We start from the raw sequence: 17,980 nt of genomic DNA on the forward strand, positions 1-17,980 counted from the left end.
GGAACATTCCATTTTGGTGAGAGTTCCAAACTGACAGGAATTCATATTTTATTTTTCAATTTAGTGTAGGTTAAAGAAATGGCTGAACAGACTGAGACCTTTGCTTTCAGTGCTGATATTACGCAGTTGATGTCTCTGATCATCAACACGTTCTACAAGAACAAGGATATTTTCCTTCGTGAGCTGATCTCAAATGCTTCCGATGCGCTGGATAAGATTCGTTATGAGAGTTTGACTGACCCCTCAAAGCTCGAGTCGAACCCTGAGTTGGTGATCGAGATTACTGCTGATAAGACAAACAAAACGCTGACGATTCGTGATACCGGTATTGGTATGACAAAGGCTGACTTGATCAACAACCTGGGTACCATTGCTCGCTCTGGAACGAAGGCGTTCATGGAGGCTCTTCAGGCGGGAACGAGCGATGTTTCGATGATTGGTCAGTTCGGTGTGGGTTTCTACTCCGCTTACCTGGTGGCTGACCGCGTGGAGGTGATCTCCAAGAGCAACGACGACGAGCAGTACGTGTGGGAGTCGTCTGCGGGTGGTTCGTTCACGATTCGTCCCTCGACGGACGAGCCTCTGGGCCGTGGAACGAAGATCATTCTGCACATCAAGAGCGACCAGGAGGACGTGCTGGAGGAGCGCACGATCCGTGATCTGGTGAAGAAGCATTCTGAGTTCATCGGCTTCCCGATCCGTCTGTGGGTGGAGAAGACGACGGAGGAGGAAGTGCCTGATGATGATGATGAGGAGAAGGAAGAAAAGAAGGAGGGCGAGGAAGGAGAAGAGGAGGAGGATGCCCCGAAGGTGGAGGAAGTGACGGAAGAGGAAGCGACCAAGGAGAAGAAGACGAAGAAGGTGAAGAAGGTGACGCACGAATGGGACGTGCTGAACAAGCAGAAGCCGATTTGGATGCGTCCGAAGGACGAGGTGACGGAGGAGGAGTACAACGCCTTCTACAAGAACATCTCGAACGACTGGGACGATCCGCTGGCGCACGAGCACTTCGCGGTGGAGGGTCAGCTGGAGTTCCGCTCGATCCTGTTCGTGCCGAAGCGCGCGCCGTTCGACATGTTCGAGACGAAGAAGAAGCCGAACAACATCAAGCTGTACGTGCGCCGTGTGTTCATCATGGACGACTGCGAGGATCTGATGCCCGACTACCTGAACTTCATTCGCGGCGTGGTGGACTCGGACGATCTGCCGCTGAACATCTCGCGTGAGGTGCTGCAGCAGAACAAGATCCTGCACGTGATCAAGAAGAACCTGGTGAAGCGGTGCCTGCAGATGTTCGAGACGATCGCGGAGGACAAGGAGAAGTTCAAGACGTTCTACGAGCAGTTCAGCAAGAGCATCAAGTACGGCATCCACGAGGACAGCGCGAACCGCGAGCGTCTGGCGAAGCTGCTGCGCTTCCACAGCTCGAAGTCGGGCGACGACGTGGTGAGTCTGGAGGAGTACGTGGAGCACATGAAGGAGAACCAGCCGGGCATCTACTACATCACGGGCGAGAGCCTGGAGGCGGTGCGGAACGCGCCGTTCCTGGAGAAGCTGAAGAAGAAGGGCTACGAAGTGCTGTACATGGTGGACGCGATCGATGAGTACGCGATGCAGCAGCTGCGCGAGTTCAAGGAGAAGAAGATGATCTGCGTGACGAAGGAGAACTTGAACTTGGAGGACGACGAAGAGGAGAAGAAGAAGCTGGAGGAGGAGAAGAAGACCTTCGACGAGCTGTGCGTGCTGATCAAGGAGGTGCTGGGCGACCACGTGGAGAAGGTGCTGGTGTCCAACCGTCTGGCCGACTCGCCGTGCTGCCTGGTGACCAGCGAGTACGGCTGGTCCGCCTCGATGGAGCGAATCATGCGCGCGCAGGCGCTGCGGAACGACGCGTTCGGCATGATGTCGGCGAAGAAGATCATGGAGATCAACCCCGATAACTCCATCATCAAGGTGCTCTCGGAGAAGGTCAAGGCCAACCGCAACGACGCCACCGTCAAGGATCTGGTGTGGCTGCTCTACGACACCGCGCTGCTCACCTCCGGATTCTCGCTCGAGCAGCCCATGGCCTTCGCCAACCGCATCCACAAGCTCATCCAGCTCGGACTCAGCGGAGAGGACGAGGACGTGCCCGCTCTGGAGGAAACCAACACGGAGGCCGCGCAGGAAGCCGCCGAGGAGGAAGAGGGAGAGATGGAGGAGGTCGATTAAGCGAAAGAGAAAGAAAAAGAAAGGAATAATAGTCGTCGCGATTGTGTGGATTTTGTAATAGTAGTTGCATTGGTTGGATTGTTTGTTGAATGAATAAATGAATCAAGGTATGAATGAATAATGATGGATGTGTGGAATAAGAAAAAAACCAGAAGAATAGGATATTCGGAATTCCATAAATCGAAACCTATTTGTTTGGTTGAAAAAACAAAGAATGGCAGAGTCCACCGAAAACATTGAACATCGCTGTGTCTTGATCAAGGCGAATGGAGATCTGGAAGAAGTGAAGGTAATTCTGTCAGACAAGGAAGCGGTCAAGAAACTAGTGGGCGGAGATGCGGAATACAAAGGAGAGATGGAGGGAAGACAAATCGCTATTCTTGGGTACTGTCTATTTGGGTCTGTGAGTGTAGATCGAAGGAAACGGAAGGAATGGAAAAGAACGACCTTGGATTCGAACTATCTCCTCCGTGCGACAATGTTTATGGAACAGTTCTGGCTTTTTTAGTGGGAGTCAACGGAAAGCCGATTGACCTAAGTATTTCCCAATACAGGCGAAGCAAGAAGAATTTGCGAAAGAAGCAGAACGCAAAGAATCAAAAGGAAGACGAAACAGAAACCAAAGAGACGAATGGCACAGCAGAAGACGAGGACGTCAATGAATCCGATAAAAACCAAACAGAAGTGCATTTGCAAGGACTTCCCTACGATACAACTGAAGAAACGATTCGTGAATTCCTGGGAGAGTGCGGAACGATCAAAGAGATTCGCATTCCAACGTTTTCGTTGTTTGTTTTGTTAATTGCAGATATCAAGACTCGGGGCGCTGCCGCGGTTATGCCTTTGTGTCGTTCACAAACCAGGCAGGCGCGCAAGCCGCGCTCAAGAAGAATAAGGAATACATAGGCGAGCGATATATCACAATCAGTTATTCAAATAACCGCAACGACAACATTCCCATGTCGAAGAAGGATGTCATGGTGCCGATCGATTGCCGCTGCATTTTCGTCAAAAACCTGCCCTACAATGTGACCGAAGAGGAAATCCGCTCTGTTTTCATGTATGGATGGTAATCGTGATTCATCTCCAGGCGGTTCGGAAAAATCAGCGAGGTGCGAATTCCGGTGTGGAACGACACAGGACGACAGAAGGGATTGTGCTATGTGGATTATCTGACGAACCAGAGCGTCAAACTGGCGGTGGCGCAGAGCGGCGCTGTGGAGATGAAGGGACGAAAGCTGTTAATTGATGTGGAGTCAGGAAGTCCAAAGGACTCGTTCCGAATGCCTGACGGTAATTTGTGGAAGAATGAACATAAGGGAGAGCGAAGAAAGCGAAACAACCAGGGAAAAACGAGTTCGGCGGGGAAAAGGGCGAAAAAGGAATAGTATGTTTGTTAAATACTGACAGGGATTTTGAGAGATTTCGTGATCAATGCGGATAGAAGAGAAATCACAAAGGGAATCTATTTTGAATTGGAATGAAGTGGAAAGAGAGAATACAAAATAGGGCTCTTGATACGAATGAAATGGTCAATTCATAAAAAACACAGGATATGGAGAGAACTCACTTCTTCTAATAATCTATATGGAAAGGTTAAAGAAAAATGAACCAATGTTAATATTAAAGTGCCAATTGTATTCTAGGTTTGCTTTTATTGTCCAGATCAGTTATAATGATTAGAGGCAGAACATTACGATGTTCAAAAAGAGGTTAATGCTTATCTACTATAACGAGGTACAACAATATGATTATTGAATGTGCCTCGATACATTGTTTTTACAGATTAGAATGAGTTCGTCATGTATTATTGCTATTTTATCTTACCATGTAGCGGAGATCATTACTGCAGTTAAAGGAGTGGAATATCTTCAGGCTAAAAAAATATATATATAACATATGGTGATCCAAAGCCAATTTAACATAATGGGATAAACTGTATCGTTCAATACTACCAAAGGGATCACAAGAATAAGTTTCTCATTCGTTCACCAACGGGTGAAGTACTTCTGTACGAGAATAATGTTCCAAAGCAGCAGTGGGAAGAGAATGAGAAAGGAAAAAGACTTTATGAATATGTTGCTTACAAGAATGGTCGAGTTGATTTCCAACAACGTTTCGAGGATATTACAGAGCAGAAAGATTACAACAGAAAAGAATAAGAGGTGGTTCTCTGTTTTGGTACATAGATAAGCCTATCATTCAAACTGCAAACTTACCCTTGGCCTTCCAAAAGGTAGTTTCCCAAACAATAGAAGGTGGCTATTATCTTGATAGGAATACTAAAGTATTGATATATCTTCTATTGTAGTTAATGTTATGATTGATGCAATGAGCCAATAGTCTGTAATTAGTGTGGGTATTGTGTATATGGTTCATATACATAATATGAAAAGGAAGCATTATAAATATGATCTGTTTTAACAAATTATAAATGTCATTTCCTGCAAAATGCAAGTCATAAAATTATGGATTAAAGTTTACTTAATATAAATCTTTTTCTAAACTTGAAATAATTTCAACTATTATATCATTATCATTATCATCATTTTCTCCATTATTATCATTATTACTATTATTATTATTATTATTATCATCATCATCATTTTCTCCATTATTATCGTCATCACTATTATTATCGTCATCACTATTATTGTCACCATCATCATCATCATCATCATCATCATCATCATCATCATCATCATCATCATTTTCTCCATTATTATCATTATCATCATTTTCTCCATTATTATCATTATCATTATTATTATCGTCATCATTATTATAGTCACCACCATCATCATCATCATCATCATCATCATCATTTTCACCATTATTATGATTATAATAATTATCATTCTCATTATTATCAATATCATTTCTATTTGGCTGGTATAGAGTATCGAAAGATGATTCATGTAGTGAGGATGATATGTTTCTTGTTTTGGATGGAACGCCTAATCTATCTAATGGTATTTGTTGGTCGTTTGAATCCACATGTTTTTCCCCTAAACTTTCCTCAACTACATTCAAAGAAACAAGGTCGGCTAGAATATAAGAAACATCACCTATGAGTGAAATCAAATCAATCTAATAATACTCGAAATTGATTTCGATCGAACTATCGCAAATGAATCTGGTAAATATACATAATCCAGATTTGGAATTTCTAAATGCCATTAATATCAAATGTTTGGAACTACTTTCCATTGTCACCAAATGAGGAAACTGGAAACTCCATCCTTTAGATTCGATGGACATTAGATTTGGAAGATCTAAATTCAATTATTTCGAATCATTTCATTCAAACTTTGCATTGACAATGAGCAGCATTCATTATTTGTTCCATTGAGAACCCATTTACCAAGTTGAATGGATTGTAATGATGGAAGATCTACATCAATCATTTCATTCGAATTCATTCAATACTTTCGATTGCTGTTGATAAGGATAAACAAAATGCATTATCACCTAATGTAATGGATTGTAGATTTGGAAGATCTATGCATCATCCAAATATTCAATATCATGTCAATACCTCGAATCATAAATGAACTATAATAGAAATTGTATGAATCACTTCCAATTGTACCAATTTGAATAGATTGTAATTTTGATAGATTCTTCAATTCAAAGCCTCCAGCAAAATCAATGAAACTGAATTCACCAATTTGAATGGATTGTAATGATCCACAATTCAATATGTGGAATGATTTTGATCGGTTGTTTTTATGACTATATTTTTTATCAGTAAATGAATTGCTTCCGATTTTGAGAGTTTTCAAACGATTCAACCCATCGATTTTGAATGTTTTCACTGAACAAAAGCATCCATCGCCGATTTCGATAGACCGTAACCATTTGTACATCTTTAGATCCAAAACATCAAGATCATTACAGCATCCTACTGGAACAGTTAAACTAGTCACATGCAGAATCATGTTTGTCAAATCAATTTCATTGTGTACAACTAATTACTGGGGAATACAATCATATCTGCCAAAATATAGATCCACTCCACTCACTTCTTCCTTATCTTTCCATTCACATTCTCGAGTGGCAATTCCAGTCTTTTCATCAATCAGACATCCTTTCCCTTCACGAATAAATCGTTCCTTGTCTTCATCATAGAGAAATCCACCCATATAGATCGGAATTCGTTTCGTTGGATCCAAACTATCTGCTCCATTTCGCTTCAATTCGGTCATCGTATCTCCATTGAAACAGCGAATCACTTCTGTCAATACTCCTTTGCTCCATCTACCTTCTACCAGTGCCATACCACTCTCTTCATCGTATTCGATGCCCCAGCCTTCTTTCATTCGTCTTTCGTTGTACTCTCCATGATACATCATACGTCCCGTTTTACCTGACCAGATTTCCATTCGAAGTCCTTTCTTGTGGTAAACAATGCGCTTACTATCCATTTGTCCCATGATATACTCGAATCGCTGGCTAAAATCAACTCGACCATTCTTGTATCGAATAAATCCCTCCGATTTCTTTCCATTCCTTTTCTCTTGCCAGTATTGTTTCAGTACATTATTTTCATACAAAAATACATCACCATTTTCTGAATGCAACAAAAATTCATTTTTGTGTTTTCCTTGATATCTCTGGATGCTATACTGCATTCCATTCCTATTCAGATATTCCAGATCGCCGAGTGTAATATATCTGTTGAGTAAAAACTCACTTCCATATACCTCTTCTAAAGTTGCTATTCATTACGCTTATAGACAATATATACATTCCTCTCTCATTTCTCTTTATTCGAATATTAAAATAAGTAAAAGTGTCAAAGGAGAAACTGTTTCATTTATCTCACATTTCAATATAATAGTACTCAATAATATGTATATAAATTTTAAGAATTGCTGTAATGGACTGTCATCATGTTAAACAGAGATCAATGACCTTCTGGAATAGAATATTATCATGTCTATCATTATGTTCTATGCTTGTATTCTAATTTCATCAATTTATAATTATGGTAGATTCATTTCTTTTGTAGAACCAATTATCTTTAATTGATTGGCTGAACTAGTTGTCGTAATGAATGAAAAATGCAATTCCACAAATATTGATTATTTCTAAGATCCATGCAAAACATTGCTGATTTTGTCAATTCTACTATTAGTAACTATCATATTGATAGATCCATAATTCAAAATGTGCAGGGATGCTTGGGTAAAGAATGGAAACCAAATGGCTGGATTTCACTCATATTGAGTAATAGAGAATGTGTAGTACTGCAATTCAATAATGGAGTATTCATGAATCAAGGATTTGTGGTCAATGAGCAGAAAGTGTTGAAAGTGTTTGGAAATCATCAAATTGGTGATATTTCATATAATGAAGAACAATCCAGAGAAGTAGTGGAAGAAGGAATCGTGGATTTGGATCATGGAAGTCGATTTGAAGGATTGGTATTGACAGATAACAAGTTTGGAATTCCATTTGGATATGGTGAAATGTATGATGATGATGGATTCTTGGTGTACAAGGGCATAATGATCAATTGGAAACGATTTGGATATGGAACGAGTTATCATAATAATGGATGTATTGAATATGAAGGATATTGGTGTGATGATAATCGATTTGGAAGAGGAAAAGTATATGATCGATATGGTAAATTAGTGAATGAATGTGAATGGTATAATGGAATTGAAAGCGATACCGATTATTGCGGAAATGGCTCAGAACTACTGAATATCGGAATGAAACATTTGAAACTGAGTGACAATTGTGTATTGAAAAATTGGGATGTTTCATTGTTGTATAATTTGAAATCAATCGAAATCGGCAATGATTGTTTTGGATCAGTGAAAACATTCCAAATCGATGGATTGAATCGATTGAAAACCATCATAATCGGAAGCAATTCGTTTACTCAGAAAAAGAATGGAGGGAGAAATGATGAATCGAAATCATTCCACATATTGAATTGTGGATCATTGGAATCCATTCAAATTGGTGAATATAGTTTCAGTGATTTTGGAGGAGACTTTGAATTAAAGAATCTACCACAATTACAATCCATTCAAATTGGCACAATTGGAAGTGATTCATACAATTTCTATTATAGTTCATTTGTGATTCGAGGTATTGACATGATATTGAATATTTGAATGATGCATAGATCTTCCAAATCTACAATCCATTACATTAGGTAATCATGTATTCCATGATTCCTTCTCAACAATAATTGAAAGTATTGAATGAATTTGAATGAAATGATTGATGTAGATCTTCCATCATTACGATCTTTTCAACTTGGTGCGTGTGCACTTTGTGGATGTTTTGAAGAAGGCTGTTCATTGACAATGCGAAGTAAATATAAACGTTTTGAAATAACTGAATATAGATCTTCCAAATCTATTTTCTTTAGTCAACTCTCAAGGAGACAGTTTCTTTTTTCCTCGTGTAGTGATATTGGAAAGTATTTCTGAATATTGAATATTGATAGTTTATTTAGATATTCCAAATCTTCAGTTTGTCGAATTTCCTGTTTCATTTTATCATGTACAATCGAAATCCATCTCGAGTATTGTTTGCTTGATTTCATTTCATTTATAGATGTTGCTCGTATATTTTCCAGTAAAATCAAGAGTAAACCGTTTTTATTATAATTATGTGCGTTTGGAATCAATTTATTGCTCCTTTTGTTTTGCATAATATATACATTATAATCATATCATTACACTGTTTTTTGTTGTATTACCTTATTCATCCCATATAAATGCTCTTTTGTATTTTCATGGCTCTTCTCTGAAATGTGTGTTCCTTGCTTCTATTATTGCTCCACATTCGGGAATTACTAACAAATGAAGGTTGCTTTCTCTATTTGTATCAATATTCATGTTATCCATTAACCTCACACCACTCTCAATCCTTCTCACACCACTCTCAATGCTATCACCTCCAAAAAAATCGTCATCCCATTTCCCCTTCTTCCCTCGTCTTTCCAACAAACATTCCAATTATACACCATATACTTCGAGGTGGACGAGAACTTCTGATATCCCTTAATCACCTTATCGATCGCCTTCAAGAAATCGTCCTCCGTCACCGCCTTGCGCCTTGCCCGAATCGCGAACATCCCTGCCTCCGTGCACACGCTCCGGATCTCCGCGCCCGTCGTGTTCGGACACAGTCTTGCCAGCAATTCGAACCGAATCCCCCGCTCGCACGTCATCGGCCGCGCGTGGATCTTAAAAATCTCCGTCCGGCCCTCCAAATCCGGCAGCGCGAATTCCACCTTCCGATCCAGCCGCCCCGGGCGTTTCAGCGCGGGATCCAGCGTGTCGGGACGATTGGTCGCCATGAGCACCTTGATATTCCCGCGGGCATCGAAGCCGTCGAGCTGGTTGACCAACTCCAGCATGGTGTTCTGCACGTCCGTGTCGCCGCTGTCGCCGTCGCCGTCGAATCGCGTTCCTCCGATGCTGTCCACTTCATCGAAGAAAATCTACGTGAGATTCCCGCGGGGATGGATACAATGCACGCCTTCTTGCTGCGAGCGAGCTGGAACAACTCGCGGACGATGCGCGCGCCCTCGCCGACGTACTTCTGCACCAGCTCGCTGCCCAGAACGCGGATGAACGTCGCCTCCGTCCGGTTCGCCACCGCCCGCGCGGACAGCGTTTTCCCCGTTCCAGGCGGGCCGTAGAGCAAAACGCCCTTGGGCGGGTCGATGCCGAGGTCGGTGAAACGCTCGGGGTGGAGGAGAGGAGTCTCGACGACCTCGCGGAGCTCGCGAAGCGCGTCGGCGCAGCCGCCGACGTCGTCGTACGTGACGTCGGGCTTTTCCTCGATCTCCATGTTGGATACGGAGGAGTCGATGGCGTTGTCGAGCGATTTCTGAGGAGGAGGAGGGAGAAGAAAAAAGTACGGCGATCGTGTAGTGGTCTTGGGAGACGGCGACCCGCTTGCCGACTTCGATGTCCACCGAGGAGACGTTCTTGTCGAGACCGGAGACGAATTTGGCGAATTGGGGGATTTGGATCACGAAGGCGGGCTCTTTCTTTTCGGTTGTGATCGCTTGTACGCATTGGGCAATCTAGAGTCGATACAAGAGGATGAATGTACCATGTAGCTCTTGCCCTTGGCTCGTTTGCTGTCCTGATCCAGATTCCATTGACTGGGAGGGGCAAGACCCGTATCGCTTTCCTTTGCGCCTATGCTGTCAGACATACTGCTATAAAATCCTACCAACAGCCTTGTTCACTTCCGATTCGAGTTCTTTGATTTTCTTCTCTATTTCCTGAATTTCACGAACATAGGGTCCCATCTATATCCGTTATGCAAATGACGCTCTCTATACATATTTCTTCATTTCGTCCACTTCAGCTTCCTGAAGAGCCTTTGGTGACGTCTCTTCCTTTGGCGTCTCTTTTGGGCTGCTCTCAACTTCCATAGTATCTGACATTTTCAGTCCTAAAAAACAGCGTTCTAACAACGCAAATTATAGAACAAAATGGATTGACGGAATTGTTTCACTGCTTTATTTTTATCCTGCGATTCGATGGTACGCTCGCCGTACACTATTTTAATTCTCTTCCCAAGCAACGCTGTACATCTTCGTTTTCCTAACAAACATGCAAACAAAGCAGATTTCGTTTAGGGGTGCCGTTTTCGTAGCTCTTTAAACGAAGAACGAACCATTAGCACCTGCTTAACACCATTCTTTTCCTTCTCGACTTTCTTAAAGAAAATCGGCTGGAGCGCGGGGGACTCATTCATTATCTCCCACCGGTCACACATTTTCACATAATCACGATGTCCCTAATGATGATGCTCCGACGTTTGCGCTCCCACCTGTATTCTCGCATATACAATATCGCAGAGCTTCAAACTCGATGACTTCGGCCATCTCTTCTTATGCATCTACATCTCACACATCTCTCCAACGGCCCACCGCATTATACAATTTCAACACACTCGAGCAGTTCAACAACGACACATACCCATATCCCAGATTGCACGAAGTCACTTTGTCGATCGGCAGATACAGGAACTCGATCTCTCCCTGCACATACGTCTCCAAAATCGACAGCAATTCCTCCTGCGAAATGCTGTTCGGGATGTTCCGGATCATCAGGAATTGCCGAGGGTCCTCGTTCGACTCCACTTTCCTCGGATCGATCACGTATTGCTCCGCGTTTTTCATCATTTTGTTCTTCTTCGACCGACGATTTCCCTTCCCCGTTCCACTGTTTCCACTGTTTCCACTGTTTCCACTGGTAACACCGTGACCGCGGGAAGACGCCAGCGCCGTCAGCGAATTCGATGGAAGATTCAGCGCCGACAGCGAATTCGAAGGAAACGCCAGCGCCGACAGCGAAACGCCCATGGAATTCGATGGAAGGCCCAGAGGACTCACCGCGGTTCCCTGCAGAGTCATGGCGGGGGGCTGCGTTTTTTTGGCGGGCTTTTTGGCGGGGTTGAGGGAGCGGTCGTCGGGCTGCGCGGCGATTTCCGCGGGGGAGGGATCGGTGGGAAGAGAGCCGGTTCCGCCGATTGGAATAGTGTTCCGCGTGTTCCGCGTGTTCCGCGCGGCGGCGAGGTTTCCGCCGGGAGGGTCCATGGAACATTCGATCGAACATTCGATCGAACGGTCCAGTGAGGGATCCAGTGAGGGATCCAGTGAGGGATCCAGCGAACCGTCCAGCGCGGAGGGCAGGAAGCAGCGCGCGGCGGCGGACTGGGAGTACTCGCAGTCGAGAGGGTCCTCGTAGGACACCGCGTAGGGCGAGCCGGCTAGGCGTCAGGGAGGGAACAGAGAAGGACAGAAGCGAGGGTAGTAGCGGGGAAGCGAGGGAGCGGTGAGCGGGTGAGGGAGAGAGCGACTGGGCCGAATAGAGGGAGCTGTAGGAGTGGCTGTCCGGAGAGAGGTACGGCGCAGAGGGGTCGTCAAAATGGGAGAGAAGAGGGTCTGCAGGGAAGGAGGAGCGGTAGCGATTGGGCCGTCCTTCCGAGCTAAAAGCAAAAGATGGGTTCAGGTTCAGGGATGAGGAGGACTGGGAGTAGAACCGGTCCGAAAAGAGCGAGTTGGGAGGAAAACCGTCGTCAAAAGTCTGATACTCACGAGAAGAACCAAAAGTGTGCAAATGCATGTCTTCAATTCCAGGAAGCATGCGGTTCTGCTGGCTACCTGCGCTTTCTACATGGGGACGGAAAGAAAAATCATACCAGACATATACATTTGAGATAGACCTGGAAGATTGGAATGATCTTCCTCGCTACCTTCAAAAGTATCATGTGATGTGTTCAAGTAAAGGGACGTCGGCTTCGAATTATACTCATCCACAGAGGACTACAAATAAACCAGGTAGAGCACACTTGCCTTTTCTGAAGATATGGGCACTGATTTCTCTTTATTCTCTTCCATCGTCTTATATTGCAAAATGAAAGAGACAAAATGCAAGGAATAAGGATGAATATGGTCCTTCTAAACCGACTATTAACTTGCATATTACGATCATTTGACCTTTTACGTTTTTATTTTACTATTTTTCAGACTATATCGGTTTTACACGACTCCGGAAATGTGCTTACAACTATACCAAGCTACTGAACCCTCAAGTATATCCTATTTCGTTCCTTCTCATGCCAAATATCCCGGGTATTTTGCTTTGCTTGTACTGTACTATACATTCCTGCTAGACTGGCAGTGTAATTCTTTTGAATTCTATTTCAGTTTCGTACGTTCTATCGAATGGAAACCCAGGATCATCGCCTTTTCGAAAAGAACTTTCGTTTGCTCGAGTGGTATTTCTCTCTCTCTCTTTGTATTCTCCTCTCAATGAGCACCTCTTCCACTTCCCACTCCATTCCTTATAAGCGGTTGTTGCTCCCTGTTTTTCACTTTTGGACATTAAACTGGTGCGTTTATTCCAAATTTCTGTTTAAATACCATGATGAATCTCGACGTGAATAACGATCCGCGCAGGCAGCGTTTGTTTCTCAACATGTATCTACAACGCATGTGCAGTCCTCGTCAAATGGACTTGGACTACTCTTTATCCCAAATGTTGCATATTATATTATCACCCACCAAAGTGTTGGTTTTGTGGTTTTCGTTTTGACGCATAGATACAAGATGACTGCATGGCGGAAGCGTACCAAGACGTGATAGAAAAATGAATCGTAGAGACCAAGAACCAATGGGCGCGTGATGACCCTTCTTTTATTTTGATCACGATGCTGTTTGTTATGGTACGTTTTGAGTCTTATGGGACGATCTTGTAGATGTCCGCGATTGCATATTCTCTCACTGTACGGTTTTCAAACCCTTCCTATTTATTGTCTCTTTTAGTTTGGTTTTTATGATCTACAGATCGGCTGTTTTCCAATGGCCTTTTTTCGCTCTCCTCGCCGGAATTGTCATAGCGACCGTGATGTGGTACCTCGTAAACCACTTCATGCGTAACCAGCGTCCCCACAGTCCCGAGCAGTTCGTCGAATGGTTCTACGCGCTCGACATCCACTTCAATGCTTTCATCCCCTTCTTCCTCATCTGCGGCGTTCTCCAGGTGCCTCCCTTCCTTTCCTTTCATTCCAGCACTTCCTGCTCCCGCTGCTGCTCCGTCCTGGCTGGCTAGCGGTGGTGTGCTCAGATCTTCTGATAATCGCGGGTATCGCCTGCTACACCTACATCACGTTCCTCGGGTATATGTGTACTGGCTTTTCTCTGCATGTGTTGGCTAATGAGCAGACCTTCCCTTCGTGAAGACGCCATTCGTGATGTTGCTGGTGGGCGGCTGCGTGTGCTGCGTGGTGCTGTGTCTGATGATGTGCGGAGTGAATCTCACGGAGTGGTGGCTGCGCCAGTACTTCTGAGCTGCGCTGCTGTACCATGGACTTCTCATTCTGACTCTTCTTCTCCATCGTCATCATTATCATCATTATCATCATTATCATCATTATCATCATTATCTTCTTCTTCTTTGTGCTTCTTTGTTGTTTGTTCAATGAAACAGACAAGGATTCAATGAATATCGTGGGTTCGGTGCCTTGCGTGCTTACAAATCGTCGAAAAAGCCATCGTTCCCGCTCGTTTTGTTCACTTTCCGACGCTTCAAATTCTTCGCAGATGTCGGCTTGCTTCGTTTGCCGCGCTTTTTACTGGGCTTCGCGTCCGAATCTTCATCCGAATCCTCATCCGAGTCCTCCTCCGAATCCACGCCTTCCTTCTTCTCTTTCTCCTTCTCCTTCTCCTTGTCATCTTCGCCCTCCTTGTCATCTTCATCGTCATCTTCGTTCAGAATGGCCATGTCAAACAGCCGCAGCACGTTGTCATGCGACGACGCAGCGAGAAACGCCCGGTCGAACGACCATTCCATCCGCTCCACCGGGAATTCCTCGAACATCCCGGCAACGCCGAGGAACTGGTTGGGCATAACCTGCACGATGCGCAGAATGCCGTCCTCGCTGCCGGTACAAATAGTGTCCTCGTCGACTTTGAGGATTCCGTCGATGCTCTCGGGATGGCCGGTGATCCGATCCATTAGCTGGTCTTCTTCGTCCCATTTGTAAACGTTGACGTTGCCTTCTTGCGTGCCCGCGCACACGCAAGTGCCGTTCTTGATCACGCAGCAGGAGAGGAGCTCGTCCATGCAGGTGCTGGTTTGATAGAGCAGATCGCGCTGTTTGAGGCAGATCATGGAGAGCGAGCCGTCGGCACTGGACACCACGACGCTGTTTCGCTCTTTGTTGTATGCGAAGTCGGAAATATAGTCTTGATGATGTGTGAAATTGGCCATGGTGGGATGGTTTGGATTGGGATTCCACAACTACAGGACATTAAAAAACAAAAGAGAGAGAGAAAGGAAACGCTACCTTGAGACCACCTTCTTCGTCTCCGGAGAAGCAGGAGGAATCGTTCACCACAAACACGCGGCAGACTTCCGCAGTGTGTTTTTTCTCCTTGGCACATCTCCAAAGCACCTTGCCTAGGTAATCAATGGGTAGGTTCCTTTACCGTCCAGATCCATTGTAAACACGAAGCCATCTTCACAACCACAGAACAATTTGGTAGCATTGGGATTAAACATCGCCGATCGAATTACACTCTTCTCAACTCGCAAAGTCTTTAGCAATTTGTCTTTTTTGTCATCAAACTGGTGCCTTTCGAGTGATGCGTGCGAAAAAGCAAATACAATTCAATGGAACCATCGACGATCACGACCGCTGCGACATTTCCGACTTTGGAAAGGGAAATATCGATAATCTACAGCTCGAGCCGTTCACCCAACGCAACGTCGTCTGAGCACTTAATCTCAATAGGTGGATTATCCATCGCTGGGAAAATCAAAAAATACAAATTTGTAAGAGAAACCAAAAAAGTCTATCGATTTTTAAACCTGTCTATTTCATATCGCGTGCATAAATATTGAAAATGATTCGTTGTGCACAATCAAAGAGGAGGGCAAATACCTCGAACAGTCCATTCTTCAAAATGTTAACGACGTCAATGCGTATTGTGCCTCCGCGTGTAGAGAAAAGAGGCCTTCTTAAAATCCAGATCTGCAAAAAATAAAGAGAAATTAAGTGAAGAAAACAGTCATTATTTACCATTCAAACGTGTGGTGATCATATCATTGTTTGTTTTTTGTTTCATCAGTATCACTACCAAGAACTTTGTTAATATAGTGAAATTCGTGTTGTCAATAAGTGATTTTCGTATACACTACGTATTCATTCAGTCGATGTACCGTTATTAGTAGATCATTGTTCAATGAGCTCAAAAAATGATACCATAAAAGAAACACGGAAAAGGAATTTCAGTCTGAGTGATGTAAGTAGTTCTTGCACGGACACGCCTTCACCGGTATGAGAGATCGGTTCGTTTCGATGCATAGGTTGTTTCTGATACAAATATAAATGAGAACATAAAGGATGATTCAACACAGAAGCGTCAAAACGTTCCGTTTAAGCTAAATCGGAAAGCACGCGTATCGAGCAGCAGCGAAATGATGATTGCTGCGCGAAAGGGAGACATTGCCCATTTAGCCAAGTTGCTTCAAAACAGAGAGTTACTCAAAGAGCAGGACTCTCATGGCTACACTCCTCTCTTTTATGCAGTCAGTGGACGTCACGTGGGTAGGAGTGTTTTGTGTGGTTTATGCTAGATGCGGTTCGTTTCTTACTGGAAGCCGGTGCTTCGCTTCGTCACCAAGCGGCTCAAGGAACGACCGTATTGATGTACGCCATCTTCAACAGCAACGAGCCGTGCATGGAGTGCCTCTGCACCTACGCTTCTCGCCAACAGCAGCAACAACAACAGAGACAGCAACAGAAACAACAACAACAACGTGGTCAGCATGGTCAGCATGGTCAGCATGGTCAGCATGGTCAGCATGGTCAGCATGGTCAAAGTGGTCAACTTGGTACCTCCAATACCTCCAATACCTCCAGTTCCTCCTGCTTGGATTGGACGGCGGGCAGCTACGCGGAGGACGCGTCGTTCGTTCCCCTGTGCCTTGGCTCGCACTCCTCGCCTCCCCGTCTGATCGATCCGCCCATCAACCCTCTCCTCTCCTTCCCCCCGCTCTCCTCCTCCGCCTCGCCTCCCTCCCGCTGCTCCCTCTCCCCTCCTCTCTCCGCCTCCGCCTCTCCTCCGCTCTCCGCCTCTCCTCGCCGCGTCCTCGACCTCCAGAACACCGACGGGCTCACCGCCCTCATGCTCGCCTGCAAGGCCTCCTCCGCCTCCTTCTGCGAGATCCTCCTTCGCCACGGCGCCGACGCCTCTCTCCGCGACTTCTCCGGCCAGCCCGCTCTCGCCCACGCGCTCGCGCACAACGCGGGCGACTGCGTCCAATCGCTCCTCCGCCACGCCGGCTTCATCGACACGCGCTCGCGCGCCAGCCCGCACGGCGCGCTCTTCACCGCCGCCCAGCTCAACGAGCCCGCCGTGCTGCGTCTGCTCGCTCTGCGCGCGCCCTTCCTCCTCCAGTTCCTCCGCGAGATCGCTCAGCGCCCCGCGCGCCGCGAAGAAATCGCCGTCGAGGTCGCGCTGCGCGACGAGCTTCCGCGCCTCCCCGACGCTCCGCGCGCCCAGCTCGCCGCCGTCTGCGTGCGGCAGGCGCAGGACTGTCTCGGCCGGCTGCTGGCCGTCGCCGAGCGCCGCGCCGATCGGCGCTTCCGCGGGAGTCTCGCGGGTCTGGCGGGCTGCGCGAAGTGGTGCATCAAGATGGCCAAGGTGCTCTCCAAGGACCCCCAATTGCCCGATTTCGAGCCTTTTTGGGCCCATATCGAGCAGATGGTCCGCAACCAGGCCGCGCCTTCCCCGCGGGGAGGCGAGTCGGAGGCGTCCAGCGGGAGCTCCGAGGAAGGCGCGGCGAACGGGGATGCCTGCGGACTCGCGGGGGAGTCGCGGCGCGAGGGCAAATTGCGCGGGAAATCGGCTTCGCGGCTGCTGCTGTCGTTTCTGGAGATTTACACGCTGGCACATTATCGACTCGCTCCCCGCGGGGATGGAACCGAGGAACCGAGGGAGGCGCTGAGTCGGCTGCAGTCGGTGGACTCGCTGGACCCGCGGTTAATAGCGTGTTTTTGCGAGAATCGTGAGTATTTGCGGTAGGAGAGGAGGGAGGAGATGATGTGCAGAGGATTGGTGGAAAGCGACCCGGAAGTGGTGGATATGCTGCATTTCTTCAAACACGCGTTTACCTTGTTTCTAAGGAAGTTTTAATTGTCTGTATCTTATGATGGCTGATTTAATTGGCGACACCTCTTGAATTGCTTTTTTTTATTTTTAACT

General features: G+C 45.7%; 8 protein-coding genes; 5 read left to right on the top strand and 3 right to left on the bottom strand.

The window, feature by feature from the left end:
* Nucleotides 1-78: 78 nt before the first annotated feature.
* Nucleotides 79-2,286, top strand: GSBLH_T00001359001 (uncharacterized protein; the record flags this gene model as incomplete). XM_013039759.1 has 2 exons in its annotated part: nucleotides 79-870; nucleotides 901-2,286. 2 exons carry the CDS (start codon nucleotides 79-81, stop codon nucleotides 2,209-2,211), a joined length of 2,103 nt encoding a protein of 700 aa, XP_012895213.1. The 3' UTR covers nucleotides 2,212-2,286.
* A 139-nt stretch (nucleotides 2,287-2,425) lies between these two features.
* On the top strand, nucleotides 2,426-3,599 carry GSBLH_T00007012001 (uncharacterized protein; the record flags this gene model as incomplete). The annotated part of the gene is made up of 4 exons (XM_013039760.1): nucleotides 2,426-2,595; nucleotides 2,625-2,990; nucleotides 3,020-3,271; nucleotides 3,302-3,599. 4 exons carry the CDS (start codon nucleotides 2,426-2,428, stop codon nucleotides 3,597-3,599), a joined length of 1,086 nt encoding a protein of 361 aa, XP_012895214.1.
* Nucleotides 3,600-7,313: 3,714 nt separating this feature from the next.
* Nucleotides 7,314-8,345, top strand: GSBLH_T00001360001 (uncharacterized protein; the record flags this gene model as incomplete). The annotated part of the gene is made up of 1 exon (XM_013039761.1): nucleotides 7,314-8,345. The coding sequence occupies one exon, from the start codon at nucleotides 7,314-7,316 to the stop codon at nucleotides 8,343-8,345; it is 1,032 nt and encodes a 343-aa protein (XP_012895215.1).
* A 767-nt stretch (nucleotides 8,346-9,112) lies between these two features.
* Nucleotides 9,113-10,694, bottom strand: GSBLH_T00001361001 (uncharacterized protein; the record flags this gene model as incomplete). XM_013039762.1 has 6 exons in its annotated part: nucleotides 10,541-10,694; nucleotides 10,429-10,507; nucleotides 10,306-10,394; nucleotides 10,109-10,276; nucleotides 9,715-10,077; nucleotides 9,113-9,685 (listed from the first exon to the last, which is right to left on the bottom strand). The coding sequence occupies exons 1-6, from the start codon at nucleotides 10,643-10,645 to the stop codon at nucleotides 9,113-9,115; spliced, it is 1,377 nt and encodes a 458-aa protein (XP_012895216.1). The 5' UTR covers nucleotides 10,646-10,694.
* A 142-nt stretch (nucleotides 10,695-10,836) lies between these two features.
* GSBLH_T00006258001 (uncharacterized protein) lies at nucleotides 10,837-11,389 on the bottom strand (the record flags this gene model as incomplete). The annotated part of the gene is made up of 3 exons (XM_013039763.1): nucleotides 10,837-11,001; nucleotides 11,035-11,103; nucleotides 11,135-11,389. The coding sequence occupies 3 exons, from the start codon at nucleotides 11,387-11,389 to the stop codon at nucleotides 10,837-10,839; spliced, it is 489 nt and encodes a 162-aa protein (XP_012895217.1).
* Nucleotides 11,390-13,096: 1,707 nt separating this feature from the next.
* GSBLH_T00001362001 (uncharacterized protein) lies at nucleotides 13,097-14,058 on the top strand (the record flags this gene model as incomplete). XM_013039764.1 has 7 exons in its annotated part: nucleotides 13,097-13,279; nucleotides 13,312-13,337; nucleotides 13,370-13,434; nucleotides 13,468-13,523; nucleotides 13,556-13,751; nucleotides 13,781-13,895; nucleotides 13,934-14,058. The coding sequence occupies exons 1-7, from the start codon at nucleotides 13,221-13,223 to the stop codon at nucleotides 14,056-14,058; spliced, it is 642 nt and encodes a 213-aa protein (XP_012895218.1). The 5' UTR covers nucleotides 13,097-13,220.
* Nucleotides 14,059-14,240: 182 nt separating this feature from the next.
* On the bottom strand, nucleotides 14,241-15,517 carry GSBLH_T00001363001 (uncharacterized protein; the record flags this gene model as incomplete). The annotated part of the gene is made up of 5 exons (XM_013039765.1): nucleotides 14,241-15,011; nucleotides 15,058-15,170; nucleotides 15,200-15,345; nucleotides 15,378-15,448; nucleotides 15,479-15,517. The coding sequence occupies 5 exons, from the start codon at nucleotides 15,515-15,517 to the stop codon at nucleotides 14,241-14,243; spliced, it is 1,140 nt and encodes a 379-aa protein (XP_012895219.1).
* A 676-nt stretch (nucleotides 15,518-16,193) lies between these two features.
* GSBLH_T00001364001 (uncharacterized protein) lies at nucleotides 16,194-17,800 on the top strand (the record flags this gene model as incomplete). Its single annotated transcript, XM_013039766.1, has 2 exons — nucleotides 16,194-16,320; nucleotides 16,350-17,800. 2 exons carry the CDS (start codon nucleotides 16,194-16,196, stop codon nucleotides 17,798-17,800), a joined length of 1,578 nt encoding a protein of 525 aa, XP_012895220.1.
* Between the last annotated feature and the right edge of the window lie 180 nt (nucleotides 17,801-17,980).

This window comes from Blastocystis hominis (genome assembly GCF_000151665.1).
Source record: "Blastocystis hominis, Singapore isolate B (sub-type 7) whole genome shotgun sequence assembly, scaffold_10".
Classification (NCBI taxonomy): Eukaryota; class Bigyra; order Opalinata; family Blastocystidae; genus Blastocystis; species Blastocystis hominis.